Source organism: Bactrocera oleae, chromosome 2 (genome assembly GCF_042242935.1).
Source record: "Bactrocera oleae isolate idBacOlea1 chromosome 2, idBacOlea1, whole genome shotgun sequence".
NCBI lineage: Eukaryota > Metazoa > Arthropoda > Insecta > Diptera > Tephritidae > Bactrocera > Bactrocera oleae.
Window position 1 is genome coordinate 10,019,401 of NC_091536.1, and position 27,724 is coordinate 10,047,124.

Genomic DNA, 27,724 nt, shown 5'->3' on the forward strand with positions numbered 1-27,724 from the left:
ACTTTGTTTTTCTTGTACATGTCCTCTGTAGACCTAAGACTTCTATCATACTCAAGATGAAAACTAAATCTTTGGGAGATGAATTATGGTTAAGAGGCACATCTGTGTGCAATTTTGAAAAACTCGAATTACTACATACTAAAATCTCAAATCGATATCTCAAATAGTTTTTGAGTTAAAGCCATTTAAAGTGTAAACCTTCAGTTCAATCAGCTGCAACAGTTCATCTTTAAACGCATTTTTCTCGAAACAGTATTTTTTGAATTACCTGCAGATATAATTCGAAGACTAATGATCCGACCATGATGCAATTTTCTGTCAGTTCTGTAAATAATTCTACATACAATGATCCATTGGTTTTTTGATTTGATCAAAAATCGAATTTTGGCAGGCCAATAACGACCAAAATTTGGGGTACAATTCAATTTTTTTTTAAATGTCACCATTTTGTCAATTTTTGAATTTTTTGTTCGTAGGTCATTGTACGGATTTTTAGTTTTCATCCATACTAAGGCCGGAATCACTGCAGCAGTGGAGATTTTTTTTTAGCGCCGTCGAAGATCTTGTATAAGTCAAAAAATATTTAGTATTTGTTTTCAAAAAGTTCACTGTCGTTCTTGAAACATGCCTGAATGTTTCAATTAGGTGAGAGCCTTACCAAGACTTAATATTGAGAATTGCCTTCCTTTTCTAGTACACTCTATATACTTGCGTTGTAATCGGAATCGGAAGAGTGCTGAACATGCGCGGAGGATGGCAGGATGGCGAAATGTTAGAATAATCTCTCCGCATGCCAAGCCTTCAACCGATTGAACAAGAATATCTTCCACGACTCCCAATGTTTCTATCTAAAGAAAATTTAATAGTAAGGGTGAAAAAACTTCACCATTTTACCAAATCTAGCAAGTTGTTGAATGACCATCCACAGCGAACCAATAAATCAAGATCCTAAGTATGTCTTACTCTTCAGTATAAGCAAACACTAGCTTTTCAAGTTAGAAAAACTCGACATATTTTGTTTTAATTCATATTTATTTAAATGCTTTCTTAGGGGTTTATGTGATTCAAAGTGCTTACTAACTAAAAATATTTTTCATTTATGTGATTTGTTTAATTTAACAGTATTTTTTTTTTGTTTTTGGAAGAGTCGAGTCTTGCAAGAAAAACCTTCAGTGCGCGCACGTTGTGTGCTCCTTGCTTACCATAATTCTAAGTAAGTGTTCTTTTAACTAGGCTCAGCTTCTTTTATGAAGCCACATACTTTTATTATTTCTTTTATAAGTTTTTATTTTTATTTATTATATTATATAATGATTCTTGCATTTATCTTTGCTTTCTGTGCTTATGACTTCTTTTCGGTTAAGTTATAAAGTTGCTTGGCAATCACCGACAACTCCACATCGATCGGCTTCGTATCGTCATACAACGAGGGTGCCTCGCATAGAATCATGAATGTACCAACCAAGGATGCCATCATGAATAGCCATAAAAATAGACGATCCAGTACCATGGCAACAAAGCCCCAATCTTGATCTTCCTGTAAAGAAAAAGGGAAGTGATATGTGTTACTGAGGTTGAAGTTTTAGAGGTGAAGCTTTATTTGTTATATTTTATTAAGGACTTGTGACTTTGGTAAGGCATTGAGACTTTTTCGTTTTGACCTGTATTAAGTACAAGTATAGGTACAAGGTTCTCTTCGGATAATTTTCTAGACTCTTAGCAAGTACACAACAACTGTATTATTTTCAGAGTACAACCTTTTCGATTTACTGGTATTCTTTATGCTATAAAGTTTGCTACAAATTTCGCGAGTTTTTCTTCAAATTGCTTCAAAGCTGTACATAAGCTTGACTTTTCAAACGAACGCAACAAACGAAAGTATATTATCCTTTATTTTAAATTAATTTCAGGAACCTCATTCACATTAAAAAAAAATATATATATATTATATACTTAAGAACTCTTTTTTACGAACTTTCTAAAATCTTAAAATCAATTTTGTAGCCAATACTTTCGAAAGCACCACTCGGGTGGATCACATTAAAGTAGGCTGTTCGTTCTCAGAAGGTTTTTACTGATCCACTGTGACCCACTTGGGCGGTGTTTCAGTACATGGCAAATCTCAGTGATGAGAAGAGGAAATATTCATTGATGTAAATTATCGGCATATGGGCTAATTGAAATGCCAGTCTATAAGTTCTATTCACAGTTGACCATGCTGGAAACTTTGTTTTTTGAAATTACTGAGCTCTGTGTGTATGCCAGTGTTCCTGAATAATTGGACTCGGTTAATGTGTAAATGCCGGAAAAATCTCAAGTGCTTTCTTTACTGGTAAAATAAGAGATATAAGGCTATAGGTCTTCTCACTTTATCCACCAAAGGTATTGAATGATTGTAATGTAGAAGAGTATCTAAGCTCACTTTCCAAGTTGTATAGAGCGCTTTTTGGAACTCACGTTCAAGCTTTTTTAAGTTTAGCTACAATACTTATAAAATTATTGGTGGGTTCCATGATGGACTATATACCACAAACACTCTTATCTTTCCAAAGGGTAATAGTAATAGGATTTTGAAGATTTGAATTAGAAATATTACAACGTTATATCGGTTTAAAACATATTTTTCAAGAGATATTTGCACAAATCCTCGTGGAAATGATAAACAGACATTTTGATAAGTTTAACGGTTTGCCAGTACAAATATTGCATAGAGTTTGTCTAAATTTTGTTGAAAAAAATTAAAGAGAAGAAAAGAAGTGAAAGAACACAAAGTGGCGCAACCAATTTCATAGACTAAAGCCCATATATTAAATTAACAAACAGCTGAACTAGGAACAAAGACCATCAACTTAAGGACAGACCTTTTTAATTACACCTTCTTAATTACCCGCTTGGCAAGCACTGAGCTAACCCCAATGATTTTCCATTTATTTGAAAAACATTTTCTTCTCTTGCTATCTTTCTCAAACCGTACTAAATAACCTACTCAAAAGGAAATTGGCTACAAAAACACATTTGCTTTATCGCATAAACTTTTTAGACTACTTATTGCAAACTTTTCACTGCCTTTTCGCGCGAAGTCTGCGATTGAAATGCGTCTTCTCATAATCCATGGATTTGCTGATGTTATCAGCAGAATGCTAGCGGCCGTTCATCTTTCAATCATCGTAGTCATCAATTGCCAAATGATCGATGTAAACCGCAAAAGTTGGTTATCGGTTGTTGTTATTGTTGCATGACAGCGATTGACCCGCTTTATTGCTTTTGCGCCAGAAAAAGTCACTGTAGTCATTTGTTGTTGTTGTTGGTGCAGAAGCAACGCCACCGCTAAAGCTCTGTTGGTTGATGACTCTCATATGTGCATACTGTTGTCTGTTACTGTGTGCGCACACACACGCCCACACGCGTACATACATACATACGAGTACATCTGTGTTTAGCGAATATTTATTCTCTTGATTGTAACAGCACAACATTGCCGAAATCCACTTTTAATTACTTTTGTGCAATTGACTGCCATCGACCAACCGAACAGCAACAACAACAAGTGCACCAACTCTGACCAAAGAAACCGCTACAATCGGTGGCTTGAATTTTTTGGTTGTTTTTATTATTGTTGGTGATGTGGCGGTTATTCACTGACGCTGCTGTTGTAGCCGACAATATTTGTATTTTTTGTTGTTGTGATTTGTTGTTGCATATCAGACAAACATGTGCAGAAGTTTGATACTTTAATCAACATCAAACGGACGAGAACGGGCATCAACGCTTGACTTTGTTGCCTTTTCGCTCAATGGACACGGAACGTACAAGTATGTGTGTCTATGTGGGTGTGTGTTTGACTTATAACCTTATGCGTTGATGTGTTTTAGATGAAATAAATCCGCGCTTATTTGAAGGATTGCTGACAGTTCGCTAAATGAAAGTTATTGACGACTTACCGCGAAATCATTTATCTCTTCTCCTCAGTCAAATGACAGATCAATTTTAAATAAGAGCCTTATAATAATTGTATTATTAAGAAGCTACAACACATTTAAAGAACGAAATATACTTTAACAACTTTATTTGCACATCTAATACAAGGTCCTAAAAATAAATCCTTAATATAAGAAAGCCTTAAATGAGTTAGCCGATGGCACGGCTTGAGCTCCCAAAAGCAGATACCCGCCAAAGGAAATGCGATTGCCTCAGCCAAGGAATATAATAATAATAATATATATATATATATATGTGTTAAGCTGCCTTGAGAGGATAGGAGGAACTCCTTTGATGAAATGAAAAAGAGGCAGTTGGTAATTTTAAACAACAGACAAAGTACAAAGGAAGGTTGATCAAATTTGACTCGGACATACAAAAAAAAAGTCTCACATTTTCTTTACTATCGCCTTTAAAATAGGCTGGAATGGCCTTCAGTACTCTTAGCAAATTTTGGCTTTTTCGGTTTCGGCTTATTTTTGGAGCGCCATTTGCTCGTCTCGTCACCAGCCAGTCTCAGAACCCACAATTTCATAAAATAAACAAATCTTATTATGACTACAAACTCTTGCTCTATCGAGAATATTTTCCGGATTCGATTTCTTTTCGTTTCTAAACTTGAAAAAAAGACTCTTCGAGCATTTTTGGCATATTGTAGTCGAATGAAGAGCTTGTCATAGAGGTCTTCTTTGCTGACCGCCAGAAAATTTATTTTTCAGAAGGGTTAAAAAAGTTAGAGCTTCACTGGGTCGAGTGTATGAAACTAAAATAAGACTATGATGAGAAATAAATATAATTTTTTTTTAATTTTCAGTTATTGAGCTGGTAACTTTAATGAGGAATGCAGGTTTCGGTTGTAGGTAATTGCTTATTATAGGTGTAAAGAAAGTCTTTTCAAATTTAAATAAATAAAGTACCTATTATCTCATTGTAATGAGACGAGGATCACCAAAACTAGTAGGGCAGAAATGATAAATTCATAATGATACCGATAATGATGGAGGCCACTAAGCATCGTTATAATTATTAGTGAAAGCTTACGAGTATGCAGCACAGTCGATTATGTAGGCACAGCTGTGCTTTTAGATATGATAATTACTATGCCAAGGGCAAAAGGCGAGCGCTATGTTGCGTAAATGGACTTTGTAATGGTTAGATATGAGTAAAATGCAGAGTTTTTAACAAAAGTTGCAAAACGGAAAAGTTAAACAATTACAACAAAAACAATACCAGACAATAAAAGCAAATAGACAACGGGCAAAAAACCAAAACGAATTTGTATGCTGCAAATATTGTACTGTATTGATTACTGCAGGCAATGATTATACACAATCGAGCGTGAAATTAACAATTTTTAAATAATAGCGAAAATTTCATGAAACGGCAGCAACAGAAGATTCCTATATACTCGTATATAATATATTGAAAGCTTAAATAAAAGTAACTTTGCTAGAAAGCAATATTACGAATTTGGTAAGATTTAAAAATTAATTTTGATTAATGTTATGAAAATCGGAAAGTAAGTTGAGTTGCCTTCTCGCGATGCATTTTTGGTAAAGCTAAATAACCTGCGGCCGCCACGGCCTGTAAGACTTCTAACAGACTATGAACTTGATTTGATATGGACTTTGTTTTCATAACGGTTGAACTCTGTGCCAGCGTTCGATACCTCCATCCATTAAGACTCTGGCCGATCTTAAAGTACATTCTCTTAATATCATCATTAAAGTGCAGTAGATATAGGTTGAGATGTGTCCCACTTTGCTCTGATCGGCTCTCAACGCACTAGGCATTTCAAAAAGGCATCGAGCGTTGCCTTAGCTTCGTAACTGAGATAACCTTTGGACCATTAATTGCGGCTACCTTGGGGTGGTGGATAACGGATTTGAGTGGACACGAACGACGAAGATGATATCGCCAAAGGTGATGTAAGGACTCATATCTGAATGGAAGTGCAACTGCTCTCTACTTTGTTGGGTGCGAAAAAGTAAGGGCTGGAACCTGCCGACTGGAAATGTTCTGATTCGTGGCGCAGCGTAATTGTCTAGCTTAGATCGGTTGCAAAGCTAAAGTGGCGGCTACCATTTTAGAGCGTTAAGGTCGTCACAAAACTGGGGAAGCAACTAGAGCAGCATGCCAACACTCTTGAGTGTGCTAAAAGAGGGCTGGGGCCAGCACAGGTGATAGATCTAGAAGATCAGGCAAGGTGGCTCAATCATCTGTTGGGCGACATTTAGTGAAATTGCTAAATCAGTCAGTATCATAGAACTAAGGGTATGTACGTTCATCTTACACTTTAATTGAATAATTATTGGCCAGATGAAAGGAATGAATTCCATATTCCTTCTCGAAGTAGTTCTTTTAATACCCGATATATCCATTAAACTGATACCCAAACATTTGTTGTGGCATCTCATCAGTGACTTATATGATCAGAATGGCTTTACACCAGGAATTCGAAACATAAAGTGGTTTAAAAGCTTTTATTCATCATATATTCATCCTTGGTATCGAATAGAGAAATATAATAAAGGACCCTTCGAAGAATACACGGTGTTGATAAGAGCAGGATAGTAAAAGTACAAACGGAGGAGAACTCGTTATAGAATTTGCTACTTTGGGTCCACTTGATGTCTTCTCAAGGGGTTACATGGGTTTCCTCGAGCAAAACACGTGACGATATAGCTGACCTCGAGGCTGTATCTCCAAAACTATTACTCGGATCAACTTGAGCATTTGATTTAATAGAGATGATATATTAAGAAATAAGACAATAAAAAATTATGGGAGCCCGTGAAACCCAAGCAACCCCTCACTATGAGCAAAACTCATATTATCCAACTTCAAAAAATATTTTTTATGTATCATATCTATGAACGAGGTCGAATAAAGATGAGAACGCGCTAGAGGTAATTATTTTACCAAAGGTCTGTGAATCTCTAACGGTGGACGATATGGTTTCAAGCAGAAATTATAAAGACTTTTATGAGATCTTAAACTAAAGAAATATCATGGCTGTTATAGAAGTGTATCGTTTATGACGCCTTGAAGTAGTCGTGTGGGGAAAGCGGTGAACGCATTTTGCGATCTCGCCATCAATGTTAATAAAAGTCAGCGGGTTGAAAAAACGAATGGAAAAGAATGGAGAACTGATTGATTTGATTGAACGTTTTCAATAGTCTACAGCTTTCATCCCTCCTGATGTGAATAAGGAATCACTCATATGGAATATTAAAGCCGATATGAGAACATTACTTACACTTAAAATATATATTTGTATTAAAAAATGTTAAAAGCAATGTGAATATATAAACATATATACAAACAGACTCACCGCATTGAATTCGTCCTGTCGCTGCATGTGGTGCTGTATGAACATCACATTGTGAATAGCCTTTTCCAGCTCGAATGGATATTTTTTGCGCTGTGCCACATCGCTGAGTGAATCGTCTAGGCCGGAGAGTACCGATGGTAAGCCATTGTAACCGCTAAGAGTGCTTAAGCCACCACCCAAAGCGCCTACCAGGCCGCTGAAGCTGTTTCCGCGAAATCAAAAAGAAGGAAAGAAGAAGAGAACACAGAAACAAAGATATTTAAAGTGGAATCCATATATGTACGTTAATAAATAAATAAATACATTTCCAATTCAAAAACTCAATAAAATAAATTACCGATTGGTTGCGCTGGTGGCATGTAGTCCATTGCAACCGCCACCGCCCATGCGTCCCTGCATGCGCCGCAACGAATCTGGACTGGAACTGCCCGAGTTCATTTGCATCTCATCCATGAGCGCCTTGCCGAATTTGGTCTTACTAAATTTGGTGCCATAATTAATTTTACTTGCCGCTAAATCGCGCAGCAAATCTTTTGGCACACGCATCAGCAATAATTTCGGCAGCCGTTTGATGAAGAACGCCCGCACCCACGGTGCCATCTTATGTGTGCTCGGCTTGCGGTAATGTATATTGAGTATTATAATCGTGATTACAACACTGAGCCCCACCAAGAGCATAGTGAAGAGTAGATATTTGCCCAGCAGTGGTAATGCTAACGATGTAGACGGTATAATTTCCGAAATTAGCAGGAAGAACATTGTTTGTGAGAGTAGAATGCTTATGCAGAGCGCGATTTTCTCGCCAGAATCGGCGGGTAAGTAGAATACGAGCACCGATAAGTAGGAGATGCCGACGCAGGGTATGATGAGATTAACGGTATAGAAGAGAGTTTTACGACGTAGTGTTATGTTGAAAAAAATATCTGGAATTATTTTAAGAGTTGTGTTTATATAATGATGAGAGATAGTTCTTAAAATACTTGGAATATGATCCAAAAAACTTGACACTCGTGATAATGTAGTATTGTAATTTTGGGTGGGGTTAAATAATCATCTCCGATATAAACGACAACTTTGGAGCCTAAGAGAAAACCCTTTTTTTGAATGGGTAAGTAGATGGGCAGCTTCAAAAGAGATGTAGAAATGTTTAAGACCATCAGAAGTCTTAACTGGAGGTATAATTCCTCTGCTAAAAGAAAGAGAATAGGTAAAATGTCCATATTTTTCGTTGTATCAGGTGTACACCCAGCTTTGAAAATAATATAATGGAATAATGATATTTAAAAGTAGTTTGTGATGAAACTCATCAACGTAGGGTTGTTGAATTCCCAGTATATAAATATAAGATATGGAGTTAGGAAAATAAGTTGTCATACTAAAAAATTTTTTTTTATATAGTTTTGTGATTGCTTGTTTGAGTAATTTTCAAAGATGTACATTACCAAAGAGGAAATACTCTATTTACAATTTCTCTTCGATCAAGGAAAGGACGTAATCCACGCGATTGAAAATTTTAGTAGTAATAATGGACCGGTAATTTTGATGTCCAAAACGTTTCATGCTCCGGAGGGACAATTATTGAATATGGATGAAATAATGAAAATTGTTTAATTCACTGTTTCAATTGACCTAGAGATGATACTACCGGTGATAAAAAGTGGAACCCCATACGACAAGGTCACGAGAAAATAGTCGTGGTCGAACCTCAGTGAGCCATAGCAAATGGTAGCCAAGCCTAGAGTCTCGGTCAGGTAGCTTTTGTTATTTGTTTGGTGAGGTAAACAGGGAAGAGTCTTAATATGGACTTGTACCATAAAAAACATGGTGGAAGCAATCGCCAAAAGCGGCCAATTTTTGCCAATAGGAGAGGTATTGAGCCTCGCCAAAAGCTTCGGGAGTTTGGTTGCGAGTTTCTCATGTTCAATGTGTATTTTTCTAAGTCGGACCATTTTACTAAGCAAAATTAAACTTTCGATTTAATGGAAAAATAATGGATATATAATATATATTATATAATATGTATATAAACTTCGTCATCATGGACCATTTTGTGAAGCATATGTGAAAAGTTTAAATATTGTATTTATTAGTGAAAAAAGTGAAGGCATTCTTAGATAATTTCATTTCCTTTATTGTTTTCTACCTTGTTTGGACGAGAGCCTGAACGAGAGAGAGAAACGTTTTTCTTATTCAAGCGGAGTATGCTACTCTCTTTCTAAGGCATAGCGCCGAAGGCATTGACAACATCCGAAATGGATACTTTTGAGCCTTCGAGAGGAAAATCATCAAAAATTTAGAAATCACTCTATGCAAGTAATAAGAAATAGTGACAATACAAATTCAACAAAGTTGACATCCAAGCCCTGTTGTTTGACCAAAATAACACAACCAAACCTTGATGTTGCAAGAAATTTGTGCTTTTCTCTCAGTGTAGTACATGAAAAGTTACAAGATCTCAACAGCGATTACAAAATCTAGGCATTGAAATAACCAACTGGAGACTCATAAACAATTTATACCTTACCGCTGGAAATTACGTTCTAAAGGCAGGCAGTTTGACAGGAGTGTGTTATTGAAAACCAAAGCGGAGGGTGAACGCGATGCAAATAAAAAACGAAAAAGGTTTTTTAAAGCAAAAAATGAAATAAAACAATAGGCATACGATATGTACGCTACTGTTAATCGGTTTAGCCTTAGTCGAATTGAATTTTGAAATTAAATGAAATAATCAACGAGAGACTCATAAATCTTGGCTGCCGCCTTTGCCGCCTGTGATTGCTGCCTTTGTAATTTCTGCACATATTTTTGTTTCTGTTTTTTGTTACTTACTTCTTGCTTATTGTTGGTGTATTTGTTATTATCCTTATTTCTGATTTATGATGTGTTAGACTTTTGAGGCTTATAAATTGCATGCGCTTGCTATGTGCTATGTTGCTTTTGGCAGCAGCTCTTGTGTGTACGTCTGTGCTACTTATATATACATATATGTTAGGTATACATAGTATATAATAGTAGTGTGGAGTGTGTGCTGGTGTGCGTGCTTGGTGCGTTTTGGCCATGTTGACAATTTGATTACACGTTGCATGCAAAATAATATAGTCTTAGACAGGCGGGCGTTGTAGCGTACTGGGAGTATTTGTCAGCAGTCAAAATAAATATATAAAGATGTGTGGTTATGTGTGCATGTGTGTGTTCATCTGTATAGAAATATTTAAAAGTTTCATAAATGTTTTAGCACATTTTTGTTGAATTTCAGTTTTAATTTAATATTTCAGTTCTTTGAAATTGAAAAGGCTTCGCAAAATTCCTACAGGACTTCGTACAAGTATTTATCAGCACAACACACATGTACACACACATATGAATATCTTTTATGTATGTTTTTAAAATCTTCATATCCACACACACACACACATAAACACAAATTTGATGATATTTATTTGTCTGCAGAATCGAAAATTCCCTATAGTATCTTACTCGATTTCAATTCATGGCGTATTGCCATTGTATGCTTTGTGTTGGTTTGGGACTTGGAAGACGGAGCACGTTGCTGAGTATGCTCTCAAGCCAACAAAAGCACAATAAATTAAATTAAATACTAAAAAATGAATTATTTTAGGGATTAAGGCTAAATAACCATGCCTTGTTAGGGTATAAATGTTGGAAATTATATGGCTGCAGTATGATTATTTGATAAAGTATTAGTATGATTACATTATTATTGCACTCACAGTGAAAAGCAGTAATTCTCTATATACTAAAATTTTGCTCTCTCTTGTTTTTGTTGAGGCAGCAAACCCGAGCCGAGCTTGGCAGTTTAAAACCCGGGCCGTAGTTTCGGAGATATGAACGTATTTGTAAAAGTTTTTTACATAGTGTAAACGGCTCCCAGAACTTTAAGCACGTTTTTCTAGAAACGCTGTTTTAAGAGTCGGTGCGGAAAATGTCTCTTAAACGGCTGCAGCGATGGACTTGAAATATTCGCAAGGCATTCGTAGATATATTTGTCAGGTAATGGTCGTAAGAATAAGATTTTTGTTAATAACTTCAATTTAAATTTAATTAAAGCACTGTAAAGTGTAGATGTTTTCACAAAAAACGATATTTTTTGAAGCCGCCATTTTGTTTAAAATCAAAATCTCTCATTCTTTTGATTTTTGGTTTTCAAATAATTTTAAGCAGAAAATTCTTCCTCACCGCTAAACATTGTTTTTCGGAGGTTCTTTTGGATATCGGATACTGGAAGTTTTCGAAATGAATCGCCGATTATCAAAGTACATTAAAATTTCTAAAATGTTGTGGTTTCCAATCTGGGTTAAGGAAAATCTCTACAGCTACAAAAAATAAAATGTCTTTATCTGTAAGCTCCTTCAGTCTCTTAAAACTCTTAGTGCATACCCGGCGAGTGATTAGATAATCAAAAGACTCTTACAATTTTGAATAGCCTCTATAGTAAAGGTAAGATCTATGATTTAACATCCGACATTCGAAGAAGGGTAAACATAATTATTTATTAAAATTACCTGGATATGGTTCAGCACAGCATGGATAGTATTTCTCATGTCGCTCTGCTGGTACACCTAAAATATCCCATTCCACGCTGGGATAGTACTCACGCAAATCTATACCGATCTCGACTTTATTGTCCTTATCGTTTCGCTGATTGATGTGTTTCAAATCAATCTAAGGAAGAGAATGGTAGTAAAAATATGTAAACCCATATCATTTCGGAAGTTTTTTTATATTTGTATTTATAAAAATAGTTGGAAGATAAGGGCGAGACAGTTATATTCTTTAGTTGAAAAAAAATGTAATCCATTTGTATTTGGGAATCTACCCTAGTAAAATTATAGTCATTTAGTTAATATTCAAATCTTACCTGATCACCATCATAGGTCCACGAACCGAACTTCATGAAGCATGTCTGCTGATCGAATGGAAAATAGCGAACATCGATTTCGCAGGATGATTTGAAAATAGCCGGCGGAGTCCAAACAACCTTGCCTGTGTAATGGAGAATAGCTTTTGTCATGGTTGTGACGACATATTCGCCATCAGCGCTGTTGAAAAAAACCAATTGACATTTTTAGAAAATCCTGACCTTAATAAATAAGCCATAGAATTTGGATTTAGAAATAAAGATTTCAACACCAAATTATTAATACATTGATTTCAGATGATTTAAAAAAATGTTTGGTCTGTGCTGGATGAAAACACATCGCATTCTTTGATACCACGGCGCTTCTTTGGAACAAAGTCAACAACCTATCATAGTAAATAAATTTAGCTTATGCCTACGAAAACCTAGGCCTAGGTTTTATGGTATACAACAAAAAGTGTTTTCCTGAACTATCTTCAAAAATAATCAGAGTTTATATGCGATTACTTCGCAGTTATGATGGATTACTTTTAACATGGTACAATCTAACATATTGCCATATTTTAGCTATTCCTCATTTTATCACCCTTTATTATGTTCCATCAAAAATAAATATTTGCATTTGCTCACTCTTCAATAATTTTTTTTTTAATCAATACTCACTTATTATAGAGCACTATATCGGGCAGCCAAATATGCTCAGATGGTACATACAACTCGGTAACACCGCCATATTCCGAGGGATCCCATTTGAACTTGTGATCCTGCCATTCGTGTTCGAGCCAAACGTTTGTCGTTAAGATTTGGTCTTTCAAATTCTACAAAGAAACAAAAGAGATAAAATTGTAAAAAAGAAAAAATGAATTTATTCGTTTTTACATGGCAAGTTAAATATCGACACAATGATTGCATAAAATTACTGCGCTTCGTGGCAAGGTGAGCGGCGGCGGAGGGAAAAACATGAAAAACTAAAATTGATTGAAAAGGCAGCAAACACTTGAAAATTGAGCGAAATGACTGCAGGCATTCGAAGAAACCCGATGGCAATCTCATTGAATTGCCAACTGTGCTGTTGAACGCCTGCGAGCGCCTGATTGTATGCTTTGATTTTTGCACATTTTTTGCTTTACTTCATTCACCATTTCAATGCTTTTTCTATATTTATACGTTTTATAGTGTGTGTGTGTGTGTGTATGCTGATTTTCCTTCGCTATAATTGCTGACCTTTTGTTTCAAAGTGCGCGCTTTTAATTTCGCCCGCATGTCCTTTTCCATTCATTATTGTGCAAATGAAAAGTCTAATTTCTTGACTATTAAATTTATTTCCTCATGCAACTGAAGAGAAACGTGTAAAAACAATTTTTTACAGTTTTTTTTCCAGCCAACACTTTTGCATAGTAATTGCCTTTTAGGTATACTCAGCTTGTTTGTGTGTATGTGTGTGTTGTATGGCTGTGTCTGTCAGCTAGTTGAGTTGATTGTTTGTACCGGTATGTGTGGATCTAGTTGACACCATCAAATTGCTGTTGAATTGGCATTTTTTCGTGTTCTTTGTTGGCAATAAAAGGGTCAGACGTTGATATTATTCCGGCGCTGGTGGTAAATGAAATGATTGACCTAAAGGTGTAAGGCAAGTTTTTTAGCGCATCTTTCTGAGTGCTCAGCGCCATGTTGGGGTTACATCTGTGTGCGTTAAAATTGGCGTCAGCAGAGATATGTGCCCAATTCAATTTTGAAATTGCTGATAAAGAGATAGCCAGAGGAGCAGGCAGACTTAGCACACCAGTTACTTAGACTTAGTGACGTTTACAATTTCGAATACAATTAAAGGCGTCAGTGTTTCTATGTATGTGTGCCAAATGATAGGGTCTTAAAGCTGTTAGAAATTGTATATATTAAAATAAAACTAATGAAATACGTATACTCGCAATTTGAAAATATTTTAATGGGTGAATTGCACATAAACGCTGGTATATACGTTTGTAGGCAAACACTATGCTGCATATTAAAGGTCCAAAGAAAAAGAGTAGACGAGCACAGGTGGCAATGCTTCAACCATTTGAACTTCTGAAGTAAGTAAAAAAAACAACAAGAAAAAAGGTTGTAATAATACCCTTTACAAATACAAAATATTACTTAACAAGAACTTTGATCGTGATGTATGACCAGCTATATGCTATAATGATTCAATCTGAACAATTTCATCGGATATTACACCGTTGCCTTCGACAATAACCCATGCCAAATATGATGAATATATCTCTTCAAGTGAACAAGTTTTCCATACAAGCACTTGCTTCCTATCGTTCAGTATGTACCTATGCCAGCTATATGCCATAGCAACCCGATCTAAACAATTTCTTCAGATATTACTTTATTGCCTTAAATAATAGCCCATGCCAAATTTCGTGCACATTTCGCTTCAAAGGAAAAATGTTTTCATCCAAGAACTTGATTCCAGTCGTTCCGTTTGTTTGGTAGCTAGATGCTATAGTGATCCGATATTAGCAGTTCCGTCAAATGAACAGCTTCTTAGAAAGGGAAGGACATGTGCAAAATATGCAAAAAGATAGATATCTTAAAAACTGAGGTACTAGTTCCCGTATATACTGACAGACGGACATGGTTAAATCGACTCAGCTCGTAATGCTGATCATTTGTATTTTAGGTGTAGTAAAAAGAACTCTATTATTTTTGCAAATTGAAGGCTTTAATTACCATAGTTGGAATGATCCGATTTAAGTCAATATGCGCAGTTTTGTTCCATTATTCGTTGCCATTTCAAGGGTAATTTTAATATGCCTAACTCATAGAAGCTTTCGTTCATATTGGCAAAAAATTGAGACAGTCGATTTTCACAAGCCTCCCTTGTAGCGAATTCTTTACCAACAAAATTTTTCGGCATGGGTTTGGACTATAAGGTGGATGCAGAAGAACCAATCCAACCAAGCTCCCGGAGCTTCTGGCGAGTTAAAATCGATGTGTGTGGCCTGGCGTTGTCCTGCTGGAACACATTTCCTCTCCTATTGGTCAGAAACTAAGATAAAGTTTAAGTACACGGTTTCTTGCATATATATTTATCTAATATATGTTCATATTTGATAATATGCTTCGAAAATTTGAATTTGATCCGGCAAAAAGCTTCGGAGATATGAGCATATTTGTATACATTTTCAAACCTAACTTAATTGGCTTCCATAATTTTAAACGCGTTTTTCTTGATACGCTCTTTTCAGAGTCAGTGAGAAAAATTTTCACGCAACCTTCTTAGATATATAATATTTATCACGTATTGATTGAAGGAATAAAAGTTTTGATACAAATTTTGACTTTTTAATATCAAAATTTTGACTAGTCTTTCGATCATTACCTGTATTTATCTATTGTATTTAATAACCATTTTTTGGGTTTTTTTGAAGTAATTTTTAGCAGAAAAATTTTCCTCACCACCCGCCACCTTTTTTCGAAGGTCCTCCTGGAGATTGGCTACATAATCAAGGGAAATCCAAAATATTTTAAATGAATCAACTATTCTCGCAAGTCCAAATGTCTTAAAATGAAAATAAGTATTTAACTGATATTTGATTGATATTTATATAGAACCTCCATTGGGGATAGTTCACAGCGAATACCTTCACATCAAATAGCAAACAAAATTTAGTCGTTAAATTGATTGTTTTATTGAGATGTACAAGTATGAAGCGATATGATTTACTTCGACATAAGTAAGACCCATTTCTATGGCTGTCAGATCAATAGTTGGAAATTGAATGAAATTTGGACTAAATGTGTATCTTATTTCCTTTGCGGATGGTATTACTTTCAGTGTAAATAAATAAGCGAAGACAAATTTTTACATTTAATGCACTTACTTAAGAGGGACGTTATTTTTAATACCGATTATTTCTAATACATATCAATTAAAGTAATATTGATGTCGTCTCTGTAGAATGTCGGAAGTATTCGACTAACAGTGACATAGTTCTAACTCTACGAACATTGTTTTCAAAGAGTTATGAACCAATAACTTTTGGGATAAGCGAAATCGGTAGATAACAAAGTCGACAAACCATATAGATAGTTAAAAATAGTTATTGAGTGTTAAAAATAATGAATACAAATTTTATGTGAGTATTGAGACTAGAACCCCTGGAACTTAAACATAGTTATTGAGTTTTAAAAATTGTTAAATCAAATTTTATGTGAGTATTGAGACTAGAATCCTTGGAACTTAAACTTAAGTATCTGTTTTAATACCAAAAATGTATAAAATAATTTTTGTAAAGACTCCCTTATATCCAGTGCTCAACATAAGAACGCTATTTATTATCACGAAATTGTTATTTTAAACAATGCATACTCGCCGTCTATTTTTCCTAGACAATATCACGGTAGTTAGAATATCTCACACAAATTCCTGCTTTCGAGAGTTCCAATTTGTCTCTTAATCGGTATACTACTTCAATCTGCACCAATATTGCATAATATTGCCTAATATAATATTATAATATTCAAAATTATTTGAGATGAAAGTCAAATATTTCTACACTGGCTTCGACACAATACCGTATATTTTTTTGCAAGTTTCCTTCTTGAACAATTGCTTACTTTATTCAGTAAGAAAATGTGTATTTTATACATCTTTATTATTTATTGAATTATCTAAATGATTAAAAATAAAACTTGCTTGCTTTTCTGTTAGAAGAAACTTTCTTAAACACATGTGAAAATACACCTATTGTCGATTTAAAAGGAAATATACGTATATCAATTTAATAGTCTTACTCTAATCACCTCCCAGTCATACTTACCAAATCGATCAGCTGTGATAAGCGTAGACCAAGTTTTACCAAAACCGTGTCCGTATTATTGCTAACAGGTCGTATGAGCCGGTTATAGTTGCTGAGCAAGTCATCGTAGAGTCGTTTGGCATCTGGATTCGCGTGCACTTGAACAACGCTTTCGCAGAGCAATAGCAACACAATTAAAAGGCAAATAAATTTGCAATTTAGCCAAAAAGTGGCTAAATTGCGTAACGATGACATTTTCTACAATTTGCTTAGTTTATACTTGGTCAGTTGCATATCTTAAACTGTGCAAACACAAAACTTTTGCGCGCTTAAAAGTAGGCAACGATTGATTGTCACATAAAAATCAATTCAGTGCATATTTACGGGCGCTTATCAGATATTGCTGCGTGCACAGGCATATTAGATTTGCTATGGAGCCGGTTGTCGTGGCGGTTACCGTCTTTTTTTATTATACCCGCCTTATGCTTTTTGTCGTGACTTTTTTTCTTCTCTTATGATTTCTTCTTTTGCTATTTTTTATTTATTTTGCTGCTTTTGTTTTTGTGTTTGCTTTTAGTACACTTTGCTGTGACGTCCAAACAGACATGTATGTACTAAAAGTTCCTTTTGACACAAGCTGGGTGTAGAAACGTCAGCAAATCGAACAGCTGGATGAACACAAACGGCTCGCAAAATGACAGCGCTTAACTGTTGCTGAGAATTTGTCGCGCTGAGAGCGTGGGCTTCGTGTGGATCGTACGACTGGGCGTACACGGCGTGAGCGGTATGCAGTGTTGTTGCTATTGTTGTGATGCGTATGTTTTGTTGCTGAATTTGTTGTTATTTTGCTGAGTGCTTGTAGCGGTCGTTATGTGTGTTATTATGTTATATTCTATGTTTTTTGCGAGTTTGGCTGGTGTCATTGACTTGAATGTTGGTGATGGTGGCGGCAACGCGTCTAAAAATATGTTTTTTTTGTTTTTTACAAACTCTTTGCTCTCATTTTTAGCGCTTTGACAACAAATTTTGGAAATACGATTTCTTAGCAAATACTCTGAAAGAGTTTATTTGCTTGTGGAAACGTAAGCTATTATTTTAATTAAACAACTAATTTCATCTAATACCGTTAAAAATTATATAATCTTTAATTTCAACACATTTTGTAACATTTCTCGTTGCACTGGCTATTTTAACTACTTTCGTGCACTCGAGGCGCGCCGTGTCATCACAGTTCCTTGCCCAAAAATATCAAAAACCGTACTGAAGCGATGATTATTGTTTTTGTAACGTCGCTGGCATTGCCGCTAGAATATTGTAACCGTGCCACAATGCAGCATGTGATTTGTCGCTTCGCTCAGAGAAAACATATTTCTCAACTCGAAAACGGGTGGAAGCTGTTGGATGCTGCAAAGGCGTCGCGTTGCCAGCTCGCTCTCCGTTGAGCGTAAATTTTTACCGCTTCAGAGTATGAGCCATTGCAGCCAGTCTTACTCATACTCGCCGTATTATGTTTCAAGTTTGTTGTAGTTAATTTATTACATTTTAAGGGCGTGCTTGGCTTTACATTGTCTCCTGTATCTAATGTCGACTAACTGCTGATATATTGTGCTATGTTGACAAACATTCGTGCATGCGCTTTGAACGAAATCGAAGATTGCCTGCGCAATTAATGAAAGGTTGGAGTGAAGATGTTTTAATGTTTGAATAAATAATTTTAGTAATAATATGCCAGTTGCTCTATATATTCAGTTAACATATTTTTTTATGGTAGCCGTTATTATATTAAATTTGGTATACAATCTTTTTTTAATAGTCGGTCCGAATATACTCCCCGGTTACTTCCCGGTTTACAGCAGTTCCCATACAACAGTCTATCCATTTATTTCCAAGTTTCTTGCTATAGGTATACCGTCGGCACCATCTAAAAAATTTACGATAATTATCGCATTCTTTTGCTTCTAGAATTTTTGGGGACTTATGGTTATATTTAATGTTGTACCTATGAAGTTCAGTAAATTGTAATGGTTCGAAATTCTTCTATTCTGTAACCAAAATATCAACCAGAGTCCAAAATACGATACTCTGGGTATTCAGAAAAGCCAAACAATCTTTTTTGTTTATGCTAGTTTATTTTAAGAATTGTTAAGAACTAATTATAGTTATTATGTTAAAGTTATGAATATCTTTGTTCAGCTCTAATAAAAATTGAATATTTAACTCTTCAGGGTAAATATTAAACTTTGAAAATTTATTGGTTTTTGATGTAAAATCAGTTTGCATGATTTAAAGTTTTATTTTAAAGTATTGGTTCCAAGTATAGCGTTCTTTTCCCACTGTTATATTTCAATATAACCTTATGTTCTATACTTACATATTTCGATATACAATATGTTTCAAAATCCTATCTTGAATTCATTACTGTTTCTGTCGGCTGTTGTGCTTTATATTACTCTTTTCTGTTAACAAAATGTCATTCGCATGAAAAAGTCTCCAAAATAACGCTTTTCATAGTTTTTTAACAGCTCAAGGACAGTCTGTTAAATCTTATACATAGTTTTGTAAGGCTTTTGCAAACTCAGATGTGTTATTATTTATATTAAATTTTCTGTATAAATTTTTTATGCTTCTATATAAATATATCTTTGGTAGAAAGATATAGTGGAGTGATTTTGAAATAATATTTTTTTTTTACCATAGTTCTCAGCATATATTTTTCAGCTATTCATTCATTTTTAGAAGCATTCAAATTTTTGTTAAGTAGATGGGAGGAATGGTTTTCAAATACTAAGTCACAGTGCGCTAATATACGCTCAAAACCAAGATATGTGTTCCAGATGCACAGAGTACTTTTTAGGAATGCAAATATACGAATATAATAAGAACCAATATAAGCCCAAATTACATTTGACGATCGAAGAAGATAATATTGAAAGTTGGATTTGAATAATCTTTGAATCTATAGAATCTTCGAAGGCAATGGAGAATGATAATAAATAATGATATTATCAGTTTACTAATAATACTTCACTTTATGTTGGATATATCCCTAAAAAGCTATTGTTTGGAAATTTTTTGAAATACCATACCACAAATGGTCTTACAACATAAAAAAATATGCAAAACAACTTACGGAAACTACAACGAGTATGGGCAAAGGTTAACGAGCCAGACCCTCGGGTTTATATAACCGAAGCGGGAACGGACTTATATTCGACCTACATCTAAATAAATATTAGCCGAACTTAAACGAAAACCGTAGAGTTTTCGCGGTTCGTAAAATTTTATTGTTATTCACAATTTTGTGGTCACAAAGCACCAAGTTGGTGTGACGATTTTACTACGAAATAACTGAAGGGCGAGTTTACTGAAAACCTGTTCAATTAATGGAAATAATTAGTAAAGGTCGTAAGACTGTAGAAAGCTTGCAATATAGGATTCGTTGATATGGTGGTAGGCACATAGAAATATTTATTGCAACCTCAACTTCACAAATGTTGAATTATCAGTAGTTAAAGAAAATTAATTGCATGCATTTTTCGTTTATGATGCGATATTCACATATCTAGCATAAATACTATCTTGTTTGGTTGGCTACAGGAGATTACTGATCGCCAAGAGTCCTTCTGTGGTCGAAGAAGGCTACAACACATGGTGCTGGGAACGCCTTTCTACTACAATAGTTTAGATCAGATTTGGGTACGGTGCTGGTCCTCGACAAAAAGAATTCCACTTTTACAGACGAGATCGCCGACATTTTGTGATGCCAATATTCCCTAAGAATATTGAAAAATACTCTCATGTATCGTCGAAGCTATTTGGACTTTTTACAAATAGTCAACCGGCTCGCCGAACACATGTTATTATTGTTGCCGGTATAAATATTATCATTTTCGGAGCGGCTGAAGTTCATTTATGAAAGTGAGTATATAGCCTATATACCTTTCAGATTTTATGATCTACTTGTACAGTCAGATATTCAGTATATAGCTTAAGGAGTCGGGTAACCACATATGACCCTTTCTCAATCCACTGCACATAAAACGAGTCACATAAATAATAATGTTTCTAATAAGGCTGAATCTTTGTTCCCACTAAATATCACCATCGTGCAGAGAATCGGACACAGAGTCATCCATGTCGATATATATTTTTAAATAGATATTTAGAACTTCCCAGCATTATTTTATGCATAAATTATTCGATATTATTTACCGGACTAAAATTCAACCGCAATTAAACGAATTTTTCCTAGTCACCACACACTCATCTATTTTCTAGTTGATCTTAGCATTACTGCCCCCACATGCTATCTGATGAACTTATTCGCAAAGTTGAAAACATTAATACCATGCCTAAGTCCATAAAGATCTGTGCTGTGTGATAATTTTACATTTGTCCTTTATGTTTTCGAAACTTTTGCTCGTGAACTGCAATTAATTATATGGCGAAACTACAAATTTCAAAAGGCGCAAAGGCACTTGAAATGCCGTTATCAGCGAGACAAACAATAATACAAGTAAATAACAATATTTACACGTGAACAAAAACAATAAAACTAACAAGTGCCATTCGTTGAACACTAATTGACAAGGTGTGTCATAAAAGTGACAGCCGATACCGTTGAAGCTAAGTTGTTATAACGGTAACTGCGTAAAAGTCGACACTTACCGACGAAAAAGCCAACAAATGAAGGTTAAAAGGTAACCAAAGCGGCAGGTGAAACGGAAGAAGTAGGAGAGAGAGGATGAGTAGTAGTTGCTGAAAAGGCGGAAGAAGTAAAGAAGAAGCAGCGAGAATGGTAACAACGCTGTGTATTTGCTTGTATGTAGATTGCTGACGCAAGTGCTGAGTGTGTGTCATGGGTGGTACGGTAGTCAGTCTTCGCGCTGCAAAGTATGCTACGAATAGTGCGTTAATAATGCGAAAGCGCCTACAATGAAATAGTAAATTAACAAGATGAATGCTTAAGCATAGCCGCATAGCCATTGAGCGAGGGCGGAGCAAAATCTGAGTAGGGCTATAGATAAGTATGAGCGGGATGGGGTTGAGGGGAAAAAACGAAAAAGGCAAATGTGTAATGACTTGCAGGCTGTCATAGTGCGCAGTTTCACACTTTTACCGACACGTAACAGAAATAAATAACTTAAAAAAGTTACACATATATATACTCTTACAGGTGTGTGTGTGTGTGTGCAGAGTCCTTAGAGGAGCGCACCGCAAAAGACAGGAAACCATTGGAAAAACAAGCTCTACTAATCTGCACTTAAATTGCGTAGCTCCAAATTTTATCACTATGCTTGCAGTTGTTTTAATTGTTGTTGTTGTTGTCAAGGTAAAATGTTAAGTAAATATTTCTAATGTCTTTGATGCCTCAAACAATGTGCAACAACAATACGAAACTTCTGCAAAATTCAAAGTGATTAATAATTCCCAATGTGTCCATTGCCGACTTCCGTTTGCTGGCGAACTCCTCTCTTGCCACACGCAAGGCAGCAAGTAAGAAAATACAGAAAAAACAACAATAAAGTGTACAAAGAAAGCGACGATATGATTGTCGGCATACAGTCGAAAATGTTTGCTTGCTGCTATTTAAAGTGCTTGTGCGGGTGTGTGTGTGTGTGCGTTTATGGCTTCTTGGTAGATTCATTTATGCTTCTCCGCGTCTTTGGTTCTTTTGCGTACGGTACCCGCAAGGAAATGAGAAAAGTTTCACTAGTTGGCGCTGAGTTGCGTAAAGTTGAGTTGAGTTCAGTTCGGCCGCGTTCATTTAGCTTGACTTGCGTTGATTGCATTTAAGAATGTGCTGTGGTGTATTTAGGCGTGTCTGAAGCACCCGGTAGAAAAAAGTAGCTAATGAAAATTTCAATGTGGTATTAAGTATGTTGGTAGTGTGCTTAAACTTTTTTTCTTTACAGATATCGGCAGGTTCAAAGTGGCTTCAGATAGTTTTCAGTAGAACTAAGTGAGTGTCAGCCTTGTTAAAGTGCAGTATCTGAGAAGGAACTATTAAGTGTTTTTTGTATCCGTTTTTTCAGTGAAATAATACCTAAGATTCTACTTGTCTTGTTATACTTATATAAGCTTTGATGTAGGCCTTAGAAAAGACAATACTAAAGTCTTTACCGCATTGAAAATTGCTATAATTTTCTTTTTCCGAGTTACTACAGAATCATTTCGAATTAACGACGAAAAAGCCTTTAAGATAGTGGCATATCCAGACGACATTGTCATCTGAATAACGGAACGATGTCTACACGCCATTACCAATATTATGACCAGCACTCTCAATACAGTCCAGAATTGGGCATCGCAAGCGGGCCAGGGGTTCAATCCGATAAAAATGGATCTGCTTGTGTTCATAAGAAAATATAATATCCTTCCGTGGGGGCTCACAAGCCCTCTGTTTCCACATAATCGGAGTGTTACTCACATTTTTATCCGATATCGTTTAAAGCTCGTGACCATTCAAATATTAAAATATTTAAGCATGTAAAAAGCATATTAAAGTGAATAATTTACTTCAAACATTGAAAACATTTAATGAATTGAGCTATGTACCTACTCAAGCTTACTACACACTCTTATATGTGTTCTCTGTAGGCCTCAGCACTCTCGGTTTATATGGTTGGTGTGTGCCAGAGATTCTTTCAACTGGTTTTCATTTATCGATTAGACACTAAATATTGCTTTAATTTTATTCCTCCGCACTTTTGGTGGAAACCGAAATTTTGTAAAATTTTACTTCTAACGGTATTGTTTTTTACACAATGGCGACTGATGTGATTACTGCATAAGATAACGAGACTGAGCAGATAATAAAATCTTACAGGCTACCAATGAAGTTTCTTTAACCTGCTGATTTTTTCCGCCATTATTTGCTACTGGGCGTGCTTGTATCATTCTTGCGCCAGCTAATTTATTGTTGCTTTTGTTATTTTGGTAGGTACACTTGAAAACAGTTTTTTTGCTTGGTTTACTGCAATGTGCACAGCTTACTTATCTCTTGTTCTACACGCCTCTCCGAACGTATGAGTTGCAAATTAGGAGTAAATAATTCGTCTCTTTTTTCAGAACGAAAAATTTCCATCATTTGTTAAAGAAGATGGTGTCATCTCATCTACATACTTTGTTATATATACATAGATATGGGCAATGATGGTTGAATTTTGCGTAAATTCATGTTGCTGATATCTACGTTTGTATATTTGTAAGTATATATGATTGCTGTATTGATAAAAATAAGTTTAGAAAAGGCAACGGCGAAAAATCGTTTTTTTTCTTCTAATATGTGCATATGTAAGTTGTGCACATGTTGATGGTTAATGTTTTTTACACACACTTAAACTTATTACCATCACAATAATATGTAATTATTATGTGTTATCAGTATTTTGCGAAATTTTGCCTTCTTTTAAATTACACATAAAATTTTTGAATTTGCAAAAGTTGTTTATGGGCTTGTAGCAGTAGTGGAATAATTTTTTTGTTTACCAATCCTTATAAAGCAAATAATACGTTTAAAATTCTGTATGAAAAAATAGAAAAAACCTTCAAGAAATTATGCTGACTCAGAAACATTTTGCAAATCGTCACCAACGTTGCCAAGTAATTACTTGATGATTTTGGTAGAAAACAGCTTGTGCTTTTTGAAAAAGTTTTACACTTAGCAAAGAAGATTTTTTTCATCACGTCGAAACAAAAAAAAATACCAAAAATTTATTAGCACAAAGTCTGAAAAGATGCGGTTAAATAATATTCATTTAAAGTTATCCTTTATATATTTCTATATTAACGCTCAAGTGCTCAAATTTATTTCTTGTAAAGACAAAAGTTCAGAATATTGGAGAACAAGGAAATTTAATTTTAAAGCAATAAAATTATATATTGTAGTATTAATTTAGTTGCATTTTTAAAATAATAAGGCCACTTGTAGGCGACTTTGCGAAAAGAAGCGAAAATTGTGTGAAAAAAAAATATTTTTCGAATTACATGCAATCTCAGGTGGCGCTAAAAAAGTTACTTCACTGCTGCAGTGACTGCGGCCTTTTTCGTGGTCCAAGCCTAAGGAAAAAAATTCTTACTAGAAGATATTGTTCGCACAATGATCTACAGATTAAAAGGAAAATCAAAAATTGACAAAAATGGCGAGGTTTAAAAAAAAAGTTGAAATGTGGTCCGTCAAAAACTTGGTAAGTAATTTTTTGGAGAATTATATACAAAATGTGCAGAAAAAATTTGAATTTGGTAATCTGATAATTTTTTGCAGAGTAATCACTCATGCAAATTGAAAAAAAACTATTTGGAGAAAACCTCGTGTAAAGGTAAACTGATGAAGCTGATTGAACTGAGTGACTTTTCGAGAAATTACCTTGGTTACCTTAAACAAAAACGAGTGATAAAAAGTAATAAAGTTAAAAGGTGAAGCTAAAAAAAATTTCAAACATCGACATTCAGTTCCTTGGTTGACGTTGCCATAAATCGCATCCTGATTATACAAATTTTGTGAATGTATAATAACTGTTTGAAACTACTAAGAGTCGAGCTATAGCTCGTCAGACTGAAATTTGGGTTAAGCTATGGTTATACAATTATCAGCGATAGGTCATCTACTCAGTCTATATGTTTACTTGGCAAAATTAGGATGAATATTATTTTCACAAAAATTGACTAGTTGAGATTATAGAAAATTAAAGCTTTTCAAGGTTAACATAGATGGCACCTCCAAAGGCTACGTATGTACTATATTGTTAATTCGAGAAAATTGAGACAATTCTATCTACTCTATATTCTGAGCTGGTGATAAATTTATTATTAATAATTCAAACGAATTTGCCATTTTTTGCTTTTATCGCGTGGACTTTTCTTGCTAGAAAATACTTGTTACTGCGTCAAATATATTATATTAGAAGTGGTGAAAAATTGAAATTTCAAGTTGCATTTTACTTTAATAACTTTTGAAATACCAAAAGTATCTTTAGTTTTTGAACAAAGTTTCTTAAAAACATTACCAAAAGTATCTTTAGTTTTTGAACAAAGTTTCTTAAAAGCATAGTCACAAATAAGTTGCATTTGCTAATCACGACGAAAAATGACTCAAGGGGAAAAATGCGAATGGCATAGGAGAAAATCCCACGTACGTTGATATGCCCTACTAACAAACATATTATCATACCCTGAACACGGTGTTTAAAGTTTGCCACGAAGTTTGTAATAGCCAGAAGAAAACGTCGGAAACACTATAAAATAATAACATAAATGATCAGCATGATGAGCTAAGTTGATTTAGCCAGGTCCGTCTAGTCCCTCAGTTTTTAAGGCATCAATCTGAAATTTTGCACCTGTGCTTTCCTTACTAAGAAGTTGCTCATTTCGCGGAACGGTCCATACCGGACCACTATAGCATATAGCTGCCATACAAACTGAACGATTGGAATCACGTGTCTGTATGGAAAACTCTTTCATTTAACGAGGTATCTTCACGAAATTTGACATATTTTATTATTTAAGGCAATAATGCAATCTCCGAAGATATTGTATAGGCTAGAGTATATAGCTGCCATATTAATTGAACGATCGGAATCAAGTTATTTGAAGGAACCTTTGTATTTGTGAAGGGTATTATAGCTTCGGTGCAATCGAAGTTAACGTTTTTACTTGTTTTGTTGTTGTAAATGCACTTAAAAGACATTGCTGTGGTGTTGATAACAGTAAGCTGCTGTAATTCTAGTTGGTTTAAGAAGTATATATGTGCTTACCGTTATAGAAAATATATGTTCGAACGTCAAGTGTTAATGAACAGCATTACATGCATATAAGCATATATAACGACTTGTAAGTATTCAGTAGTGAAAACGTTACTAATACGCCACGTATACTCATTTCAATGTGCTTGCGTTTGAGAGTTGAATATTTGACCACATTTTTTTGTAAGTCTCAAGTAAGTATAAGGTAGAAAATCAAATAAGTTTTAGATTCTTCTGCAGTATTGAAGTTTCTAAATTTATTTTTCATTTTGAAATAATTGAATAATGAAGAAAATGCAAATTTTTTATAACAATTTACACTTCGTTAAATTAAAAGGTTGTGTGGAATAAATATTTCCCATTAAATAAATTGTATTAAGAGCTTCTAGAGGAATTTTATTGGTTCATTTTTCGAAAGAATAATTTGAGCCATTTTCATAAGGATCAGTAATTTTATACAGATTGTGGTATGAAAAAATTTTTTTTTTTTACAATTGCAAGCTGTTTTTAAATCTGTTTTTTTATATTTTTATATAGCCTTACATACATTTAGTTACTTAAATTTTTATTGGATTTATTGCCATGTATAAGTTTTTCATCATTTTAATTGCACACCTTGTGGGCAGTGTTCGGTAAAAATAGTAAGAGTAAATAAAAGCTGTATTTACCACAACTGATGAGCCGAAAACACAAAATACCAAAAACATTCTGGCAGCTGCATAAAACACCATGGAAAATAAGCAAAATAGAAAAGTGAAAGTTATCAATGCTTTTTATATGTGTTTCCATTATTTTCAGTATGTATATCATGGCAAATTTGTATATACATTATTTTTAGACGCTATTTATATATATTTTGAAAAATATATTAATATTAACATAGATTTAGTTGCGATTGATGCCTCTATCTATATATACATACGAGTATTTATAAATGATACATGCTGTCAATTTTTTTGTCCGATGTTTCTTATATTGTACAATTAATTTTTACCAAAAG

General features: G+C 34.7%; 1 protein-coding gene across 1 annotated transcript; it reads right to left on the bottom strand.

Moving 5' to 3' along the window:
- Positions 1-1,013: 1,013 nt before the first annotated feature.
- On the bottom strand, positions 1,014-18,225 carry nAChRalpha2 (nicotinic acetylcholine receptor alpha2). Its single transcript, XM_070108716.1, has 8 exons — positions 18,106-18,225; positions 17,003-17,939; positions 12,855-13,009; positions 12,192-12,372; positions 11,836-11,995; positions 7,650-8,235; positions 7,313-7,514; positions 1,014-1,537 (listed from the first exon to the last, which is right to left on the bottom strand). Exons 2-8 carry the CDS (start codon positions 17,234-17,236, stop codon positions 1,343-1,345), a joined length of 1,713 nt encoding a protein of 570 aa, XP_069964817.1. The 5' UTR covers positions 17,237-17,939; positions 18,106-18,225; the 3' UTR covers positions 1,014-1,342.
- Positions 18,226-27,724: the final 9,499 nt, after the last annotated feature.

Coding starts and splice junctions, on each gene's coding strand:
- nAChRalpha2 (XM_070108716.1), bottom strand. CDS start 17,236: ATGTCATCGTTACGCAATTTAGCCACTTTTTGGCTAAATTGCAAATTT. Junction 11,996..12,191: donor GGACCTATGATGGTGATCAG/GTAAGATTTGAA, acceptor TCTCTTCCTTAG/ATTGATTTGAAACACATCAA. Junction 1,538..7,312: donor GACAGGACGAATTCAATGCG/GTGAGTCTGTTT, acceptor TTTTCTTTACAG/GAAGATCAAGATTGGGGCTT.